The sequence below is a fragment of the Seriola aureovittata genome, chromosome 24 (genome assembly GCF_021018895.1).
Source record: "Seriola aureovittata isolate HTS-2021-v1 ecotype China chromosome 24, ASM2101889v1, whole genome shotgun sequence".
NCBI lineage: Eukaryota > Metazoa > Chordata > Actinopteri > Carangiformes > Carangidae > Seriola > Seriola aureovittata.
The window spans coordinates 10,636,657-10,647,058 of NC_079387.1; the positions used below are offsets into that span (position 1 = coordinate 10,636,657).

Below are 10,402 nucleotides of genomic sequence, written 5' to 3' on the forward strand. Positions count from 1 at the left end.
CTGCACAGTTTGTGTGGACATGAAAACAGGAGAGGAGGCTGGTCGGGGTTAAGTCAATGTTTTCCCGCTCGACCTTTCACGTGTGTTTTGGCAGCAGAGGAGGAAGAAGAGGACGGATTCAACTTTACTTTGTTCACACAGAGAGAAACATCCAGGAGCTGCCTCACTGCAGACACTCGCTAAACTTACCACATAAAATACTTTTAAATAAAGAATCTTTTGGATTTTTACATCTGTTCAAACTATTAAATCATTTATGACATTATTACTTAAATTCTATTATTATTCATCTCTGTTAGATGAGGTTAAATATGTTTATTTATCTTATTTGCAGGTTGGACTCATTTTAAACTAATTTTAAAGCAACAGCTTTTTAAAAAAAAATAATTTTGGAGCCTCAGGCGGCAACAACCAGTCAACGTTAAGAACTCAGTTAATAATGAAATATGTTGAAATATGAGATGAGTGAATCTCCAGAAAATATGAGACAGGAAATAGAAAATAAATGATATTTATCAAGAGGAAACCAGGAGATTCACTGACACCTTTATAATAACATTGACAAATAAATAAGTCATACAGAAAATTGAAATTGTAAAATAAAGATAACAGGAAAAATATCTTTTTACAGAAATATTGATTTCTGAAACTATTTGATTGATTTATATTTATAGGCATCTTCTGCTCGTTATTGTTGATCACTTTATTGTAAACTCTTTTGTCCCTATCAGGATCCTGTAGGAATGATGACGCCATTTTACCAGTGATTTGATTGGTCAGTAGTTTGGCTATTGACAGGTTTTCATCTTATTCTCTGAAGTTAACCTGCAGGTTAGGGGTTCAGCGTAAGTTACCATGGTGATTTACCAAGGTAACAAGTGAACCATCGTCATAGGACTGAAAACCAGAATTACACCTGAAGTTACCTCGATAACCTCAAATCCTGCTTCGTAGTACAGACCTCTGGTGTGTAACATTAAATACAAAACCATGTGACCATGTACAAGGTGAGATACATTACGTACCCTACGCTGCAACGTGCGTTAGTACGCACGCAAATGCCGACGCACGGCACGTGACGTACGTGCGAAACTGGCTGCAACGCTAAGCACGTCGCAGCGTAGCATATTGGTAGCTACGTCAGATTCTAGATTTCTCATCCTTGTGCCTTTGATCAGCTGTATCAAAGGCACAAGGTACGTGAAGGAAACCAAGAGTTTTCCTGCTTGTTAGTCATTGTACTCAAGACCTCACCAGAGACACACACGTTTATCAGAGCATCCACTTCCAAGATACGTTTTCTTCTGTGATGGAGAACAATTCACGTCAAGGCTCAGCTGCTGCTGTTCTTGGAGCCATTCCCAACTTGTCCACTGCTCGTCCCGGTGGATTCACTTCTTTCCCCCCTGGTGTCACACGAATCCTTGTTCAGCCAGGCCCCTCTACAATCATCCTGGAGTTACCAAGCAAAGAGTTCGATTCTCCTGCCTCCAGCTGTCAAGCCACACCAGAGAAGACCACCCACTCTGCTGACTCTCCTTCCTCTGGCTTTGAAGCCATCGCTGAGACTGTGGACAAGACCAAGCTGTTTGTGACCCTGCTGACCCTGAGACTGCTCACTAAGTGCCGTGTCCTGGACATCTGCACGGAGGAAGAGCTGGCCACCTACGCCAAACGACTGGTGAACCAGACGCTGCAGGGACTCACCGTGAGAGACGGCTTCTGCCCAGATGAAAAAGACATCAAAAAGATCTGCAGGGCCGTCATCAAGGATCTCACCAAGAAGCTTGGCGGGAAGAGCTCTCTGAACTTTGTAATGCTGTCAGAGCAACCAAGCGTGGAAGCAGTCATCGTCAAGTCCTTACAAGCCAACATCGCTAAGTACTCGACTGTGTCTGCAAGCAAGAAAACACGTAGATGGAGAGAACTCCTCTGGCCCGCCATGAATGTCATCACCGCTTGTGGCCTGTTCTTCTTGGCCGCAATCTTTCTGTAAACTCCTGAAGGTGGCACGGTGGGGCAGCGGCTAGCACTGTTGCCTCACTGTTGCCGGTGTCAAAGGACAGGCTAATGCTGGTGAACAGCCCTGGCCTGTCTCCTGTCACTAGTTTACACTGTGCCACACAGGGGGGAACTGGGCTCACTGCTGGTTCTGGCCTGGTTACTGAGGCCAGGACCACCACTGGACCCAGTTCCTCCCTGTCCTGGCGTGGGTTTTCCTCCGGGTCCTCCGGTTTTTCCCACACTCTAATTCAAACTCTAATTTGGACAATAAAATCATTCAATTAGATACTTTTGATTCCTGAATGGACTTCTTCTTAGATATAATCATATGACATGACATATATAATATTTGCTAATCATATTTATCCATGTTGAATATTGATCATACAGTATGAGTGTAACTTATTTTAAATCTTAATCTGCAAAGAACATTTTAACATTTTAACTCATTTAAAAAGTTTAATATTTTCCTCTGAAATATGAAGTAAAGCACAAAATGTGTTTGGAAAATCTTAACTTAAGGTGTTTGTGCAATGATTTAAATGACTTTAAGTGATTTCTTAAATATGAGACAAATAATAAGAAAGCCTTAAATACTTAAGTGAACATTTTAATGAAACCTTAAGGTGTTTTGTACAACAGTTTTTACTGTTCTGCTCTTATTTTGGTAAGTCTGCCAATAGTAACCCACAGACTGGTCATTTCAGAACAATACTTTACTTTAATAACAAAATTTGAGCATTTAAAAAAGTGTTAACTGGTGATAAAATTGATGTTAGCAATAAAATGAAATATGTTTAAAACATTTAGCATCAGAAATATCCAGTAAAACCAAACAAGATGTTTAGACCTGATATTGAATATTCTAGGAAACGTCCGTTGTATTTACAGCAAAATGTTCATTTAAATAGGAATAGATAGTTTATTTATCCCCGAGGGGAAATTCATGTGTCCATCAGCTCATTGTTGTACTCTTGCTACTGTCTCGTGAATGACGTCACACGCGACTCCAGCTCCGCTCGTGGTTGAATGTAAACAACAATGGCGACGATGTGACAGAAGTCTCTCGGTACATGATACGGTCTAAGACCGACTGCCAACAGTTCAATATCCCGACAGCGGATCTTCTTCACTGGGATGTGACCGGGGTTGAACCATCTATTGTTCACAAGCAGAACCAGTCCTCCACCTTTATTCTTCCCGCTTGCTCCGGCGCCTCTGTCCGCTCGTGCTGCAGTGAAGCCGGGTAAATCCACACAACGGCCGGGAGTGTTGTCGTTTCACCGGGTCTCCGTGAAACACATGAGACGACACTCACGATGTGCTCGCTGGTTCTTCACAAGTGCCTCCAGTTCATCACACCTGTTAGCCAGGTATAAAGGTGTATATCTCCATCTGCTAGCCTTTAGCTTAGCCTCTGCATCCAGGTGCTTCTTCAGCTCAGCTGGTATGGGATGTTTAACTCCATATCTGGTTCACTCTAAAGCCAGGAGTTCTTCCTTTATGTGCATTATTTTCTCCTTCCGGACGAAACAACGACGTAGAATTAAAAAACACCACTCCACAAGAAATATACTAATAATATATTGCAGAAAAACTGAGAGCTAAGCAGACTGATGCCTGCACATCATTTGAGTGTATATAATAATAATAATAATAATAATGATAATAATAATAATATAACCAGGTTTGACGATCCTGGTGTGTAACATTAAATACAAAACCATGTGACCATGCACAAGGTGAGATACATTAGAATTATTGCTAAAATAGTGTCGGCCGATATAATCACATCATATTATTATAGTAACTACCTGATGGAGAATCATACATAAATATCCAACATTAATATTCACACTAAATTACATAAATGATGAAAACAGCGCTGAGTCGTCGCACGTATGTACGTACCCTACGCTGCGACGTGCGTTAGTACGCACGCAAATGCCGACGCACGGCACGTGACGTACGTGCGGAAGCTGGCTGCAACGCTAAGCACGTCGCAGCGTAGCATATTGGTAGCTACGTCAGATTCTAGATTTCTCATCCTTGTGCCTTTGATCAGCTGTATCAAAGGCACAAGGTGCGTGAAGGAAACCAAGAGTTTTCCTGCTTGTTAGTCATTGTACTCAAGACCTCACCAGAGACACACACGTTTATCAGAGCATCCACTTCCAAGATACGTTTTCTTCTGTGATGGAGAACAATTCACGTCAAGGCTCAGCTGCTGCTGTTCTTGGAGCCATTCCCAACTTGTCCACTGCTCGTCCCGGTGGATTCACTTCTTTCCCCCCTGGTGTCACACGAATCCTTGTTCAGCCAGGCCCCTCTACAATCATCCTGGAGTTACCAAGCAAAGAGTTCGATTCTCCTGCCTCCAGCTGTCAAGCCACACCAGAGAAGACCACCCACTCTGCTGACTCTCCTTCCTCTGGCTTTGAAGCCGTCGCTGAGACTGTGGACAAGACCAAGCTGTTTGTGACCCTGCTGACCCTGAGACTGCTCACTAAGTGCCGTGTCCTGGACATCTGCACGGAGGAAGAGCTGGCCACCTACGCCAAACGACTGGTGAACCAGACGCTGCAGGGACTCACCGTGAGAGACGGCTTCTGCCCAGATGAAAAAGACATCAAAAAGATCTGCAGGGCCGTCATCAAGGATCTCACCAAGAAGCTTGGCGGGAAGAGCTCTCTGAACTTTGTAATGCTGTCAGAGCAACCAAGCGTGGAAGCAGTCATCGTCAAGTCCTTACAAGCCAACATCGCTAAGTACTCGACTGTGTCTGCAAGCAAGAAAACACGTAGATGGAGAGAACTCCTCTGGCCCGCCATGAATGTCATCACCGCTTGTGGCCTGTTCTTCTTGGCCGCAATCTTTCTGTAAACTGTGGCACGGTGGGGCAGCGGCTAGCACTGTTGCCTCACTGTTGCCGGTGTCAAAGGACAGGCTAATGCTGGTGAACAGCCCTGGCCTGTCTCCTATCACTAGTTTACACTGTGCCACACAGGGGGGAACTGGGCTCACTGCTGGTTCTGGCCTGGTTACTGAGGCCAGGACCACCACTGGACCCAGTTCCTCCCTGTCCTGGCGTGGGTTTTCCTCCGGGTCCTCCGGTTTTTCCCACACTCTAATTCAAACTCTAATTTGGACAATAAAATCATTCAATTAGATACTTTTGATTCCTGAATGGACTTCTTCTTAGATATAATCATATGACATGACATATATAATATTTCCTAATCATATTTATCCATGTTGAATATTGATCATTCAGTATGACTGTAACTTATTTTAAATCTTAATCTGCAAAGAACATTTTAACTCATTTAAATGAAGAAAATATAGTGGAGAAAAAGTTCAATATTTTCCTCCTTAAATATGAAGTAAAGCACAAAATGTGTTTGGAAAATCTTAACTTAAGGTGTTTGTGCAATGGTTTAAATGACTTTAAGTGATTTCTTAAATATGAGACCAAAATAATAAGAAAACCTTAAATACTTGAGTAGTGAAGTGAACATTTTAAGGAAACCTTAAGGATGAAATTAAGGGTGTTTTTTGCAACTGGTTTAATTTTAAGGAAACCTTAACTCAGACTATAAGGAAAATTCTCAACTCAATTTTTATTTTTGCAATGGTTTAACTGACTTCAAGTGATTTCTTAAATATGAGACCAAAATAATAAGAAAACCTTAAATAGTGAAGTGAACATTTTATGGAAACTTCAAATGAGATTGTAAGGAAAATATTAACTCAATTTATTTTTGCAATGGTATAACTAACTTTAAGTGATTACTAAAATATTAGACCAAGATAAGGAGAAAGCCTTAAATAGTGACGTGAACATTTTAATGACCCTAAGGATGAAATTAAGGGTGCACCTGTTTCTCTACTGTCTCTGGAAGCGTCTGGATTTCTCTGGAGAAACTGTGACGTCATCTCCTGTATAGAGCATCTTCGCTAACGGTCATTTGCGACTACAGGGCTTTACCGTTGCTTAAATTAAATGTCGTATCTCTCGACATGAAACGTATGAAAAGCTACAAAATATTAAAATAGTCTCCGTAGAATTTTTTTCGCTAATAAATACAGTTAATGATGTATTGCATTTTAACAAGGGGAAACCGCGACATCTTGTCAAAGGGGTAAGTTGTCAAACCGATCACATCTCCAAAACCAAAGGGCGCTATCTAAAAAACCAACCGTTACTTGTTACATGGATCAAATTTTCAAACCTCAAAGTAAAAAAAATTAAGCTGCTGTTTATGTAATAAAAGTTGGTGTTCAATGATATTACTTCAGCACATGATAGATGAGAGAAAATGTTTATTTTGATACCTAAACCAAAACGCTGAACTAAGCTAGCGTTAGCATGTCACTCTTTAACGGTTAGCTAATGCTACTAAGCTAGCATTAGCATGTCACTCTCTAACATCTGTAAAATATACAGTGACAATTTACCCCAGATAGTTAATGATAGGGCAACTTGTCACAAAAGCACATTTTATACTTAACCATTTATAACTCTATATTTAAATAAAGAGTGAAACGATTGTACATTTGTGCACAAGAATTTATTGTTTAAATTAATTTGAAAACAGTGATTGTGTTTGACTGAGACTAAGAAATTGATCAGGTGGAGAAATTTAAACTGGTCAGGGGGAGATGTCACATTAGTTTTAGTTCACTAATGCCAATTTGCTGCCAGTGCCATACCAAGAAAGGTTGTAAAACAGTATGAAATAACACCTGAATAATAAAATTTAACACTGAGAGTTAAGGTTTAGTGGTGTGAAGGTTCAAATATCATGTTTTTAATCACAGCAGGAGACCTTTGTTCACTGTGTATGATGGTAATATAAAACTGCAGCCTGATGTTTGTCCTCAGACCTGGTTTATAGTTTTATAATCTACTGAGATTCAAACATTCAAACGACACTGACAAAGGAGAAGGAGCAGCGTTTGACTCATTTCACTTTACCTAGCTTCACTAGCCTTTGTTTTAGCAGATGATCCCACTCAGATGATACTAATGTGAAAAAGACACATGGACCTGTCAGGAATACCTGCATGATTGAAGTAAGTATCGTCCTTATTACAGTGTCTATGATTCAGAAACAAAGTGTTTGTGCAGATGTGTTGCTCTTCAGAACATAATCACATGCAGCCTCATTGTGCTGTCGCTGATTTTTCTCATCTCTTGTCTTTGAAAATAGTTTGATATTCCTCTTTAATCTTGTCCACAATTTAATCTTTTATTGATTTTGTATTTTTCTTACCATTACATTCATTAGCATTTATTAAATGGATCATAAACTTCTACCAGAGAGCTGTGGACGAGACCTTAAAGAGTCCAAATGGACACCTGGACTTGTTCCTTCGCTTCCTCATGGGTCTTTCACTGCAGACCAATCAGCGTCTTCTACAACTCCAGTTTACATACAAAGGAAGTATCTCACAGACCAATGAGGAAACAGTCCAGTACATCAGGGAGAAGATTGGTGAGAATCCTTCCCCAGAGAAAAGCATCAACCTGTTCCACTGTCTGAATGAACTGAATGATCGTTCTCTAGTGGAGCAGATCCAACAGTCCCTGAGATCAGGATGTCTCTCTACAGATAAACTGTCTCCTGCTCAATGGTCAGCTCTGGTCTTCATCTTACTGTCCTCAGAAGAAGATCTGGACGTGTTTGACCTGAAGAAATACTCTGCTTCAGAGGAGGCTCTTCTGAAGCTGCTGCCAGTGGTCAAAGCCTCTAACAAAGCTGTGTAAGTACAGAGGTAACTGGATCAATTCAGGATAGTTTGGTCTAAGCAGTAAAATCATGTTTTTGTTTGTTGGTTCTTCAGACTGAGTGGCTGTAACCTCTCAAAGAGAAGCTGTGAAGCTCTGTCCTCAGTCCTCAGCTCCCAGTCCTCTAGTCTGAGACACCTGGACCTGAGTAACAACGACCTGCAGGACTCAGGAGTGAAGCTGTTGTCTGGTGGACTGGAGAGTCCACTCTGTACACTGGAGACTCTCAGGTCAGGATTTTACACATTCAGGGTAACACTCAGGCAGTAAAAGTGTTCATGAATGTCAAGTAGTCAAGGTTCAGCCTTGATTTATTCTCCAGAATGATTTATTGAGCCGTAACAGAAGGTGAAGCCAATCAATCAATAAACTGGGTCTAGGATATGAAGCTGATCTAACATGTATCTCATGCATGTTTTAAAGGCTGTCAGGATGTCTGGTCACAGAGGAAGGCTGTGCTTCTCTGGCCTCAGCTCTGAGCTCCAACCACTCCCACCTGAGAGAGCTGGACCTGAGCTACAATCATCCAGGAGACTCAGGACTGAAGCTTCTGTCTGCTGGACTGGAGGATCCAGACTGGAGACTGGACACTCTCAGGTATGTAGAGGCCTGCTGCAGACAAAAGAGATTGGTAGAGCTGGAAACCATGTTGTGTCAAGGTGTCAACATGTGTAAGAGGAAAGTGGAAGTGACAGTGATTAGCTTTCAGTTTTACATGAAAACCATCACCAGGAGACAGGTGATTAAACCAGTCGTGCTGACTAATTCCTGAGAAATATTAAGCTAATGATATCTTTGGCTGAGACTGCTGACTTATCCATTTTCTGCCACTTATCTGGAGTCGAGTTGTGGTGGCAGCAAGGTAAGCAAGAGAGTCCAGATGACCCTCTCCCAGCTGTATCAATCATATATCAATTCTTATATATATCTACATATATTCTTTTCCTCTAGCATCAACAGTAGGTCGTATTTTGAATTTATGCAGTAAAATATCAACAAGATGAATGTCTTGGATCTTCTGACTTTTGTCTCTGGCGCCACTTTGATTTGTGATTTTGGTGGATGGTTTTCCACAAAGTTTTCTACGGTATAACAAGAACAATTCAGTGTTAATGTCCATTATCCAAAAGAGGATGCTGGTCTGACTTGGTGTGTATTTTCCTCCAGAGTGGACAACAGTGGAATCTGCAGGCTGAAACCGGGTCTGAGGAAGTGTAAGTGTGTTTTTAATCTTAACATGAAAACGAATGAGCGAACACTCAACTATCTTCTTCACTTTAATAAACAGGAGCGCTGTGTCGTATTCTCTCCATCAGATTACTGTGAACTCACACTGGACTCAAACACAGCGCTACGAAAAGTCAAACTGTCCGACGACAACAGGAAGGTGACAGCGGTGGAGGAGGAGCAGCCGTATCCTGATCATCCAGACAGATTTAACCACTGGGGACAGATCCTGTGTGAAACTGGTCTGACTGGTTGCTGTTACTGGGAGGTCAAGTGGGAAGGGTGGGTTGATATAGGTGTGACTTACAGAAGGATCAAAAGGAAAGGAAATGGTGCAGACTGCAGGCTCGGAGGGAATGATCAGTCCTGGGTTTTGGACTGTTCTGATGAAGGTTTCATTGTTTGTCACAAAAACAGTGGAACATCTGTTCGTCCTCCGGCCTCCTCGTCTAACAGAGTGGGAGTGTATCTGGACTGGCCGGCCGGCACTCTGTCCTTCTACAGCGTCTGCTCTGACACACAGATCCACCTCCACACCATCAACACCACATTCACTGAACCTGTCTACCCTGCGTTCAGGATTAGGGATAAGTCATTTGGCGCCTCACTGTCACTGTGTCGGCTGTAAGAGAGACAGAGAAGTAACTGCCAAGTAGAACAAGTGGACTAGTTCAAAATCAGCTGCTGACAAGCCAGTTTCAGTCTTTATCCAATGTGTATAGAAACACAAACAAAATCATTTTTACGTTGTTCAAAATCACTGGACATGTCACAGTAGGAAAAGCAAAGGTGTAATTCATGAAATTAATGGTGGCTGAAGTCCATTAAGTAGTTGGAAGGTCCTGATATTGTGCATGCAGTCACCTGTCAGTCATCTGTGCTGTTTGCTATGAAAAAGTCCTTCATGCACTCACTTGAATGAGGCAAGCCACAAGATGTGAGATGTTCAGGTGTTGATAAGATACTTGAGAACAGACGAGGTGGGCTAAAAGGTTTTTTTACTTTCTTCTCACTGTGTCTATTGTTTTGCACCAAAACACTGAAGCAAGTCCCTTGTATGTGAAAGCCTACTTGGCTATAAACTTAATTCTGATTCTGACTGTGAAGCTAGTTAATTTTTATATAAGCTACTGTAATTAATACAATTATTTGGCATATGTGGAAACTTTTCACTGATTGAAAGCTTGGTCAGTATCATATAAAACCATGTTTGATGTCCTTTGTATTTCATACTTGTTTGTTAAATAAACACATTTGTAAGAGATATTATAACAAAGTCTATAGAATTGAGCTTTTCTTGTTCCAGTCTCTTTTATTGTTGTATTTTAAACTATAACCTGGTTATTTTTATGTTAAGGTATTAATATTAACCACATTGAT

General features: G+C 41.3%; 1 protein-coding gene across 1 annotated transcript; it reads left to right on the forward strand.

Moving 5' to 3' along the window:
• Positions 1-7,255: 7,255 nt before the first annotated feature.
• LOC130165388 (NACHT, LRR and PYD domains-containing protein 14-like) lies at positions 7,256-10,276 on the forward strand. The gene is made up of 5 exons (XM_056370619.1): positions 7,256-7,770; positions 7,852-8,025; positions 8,219-8,392; positions 8,963-9,009; positions 9,112-10,276. Exons 1-5 carry the CDS (start codon positions 7,391-7,393, stop codon positions 9,648-9,650), a joined length of 1,314 nt encoding a protein of 437 aa, XP_056226594.1. The 5' UTR covers positions 7,256-7,390; the 3' UTR covers positions 9,651-10,276.
• The last annotated feature ends 126 nt before the right edge of the window (positions 10,277-10,402 follow it).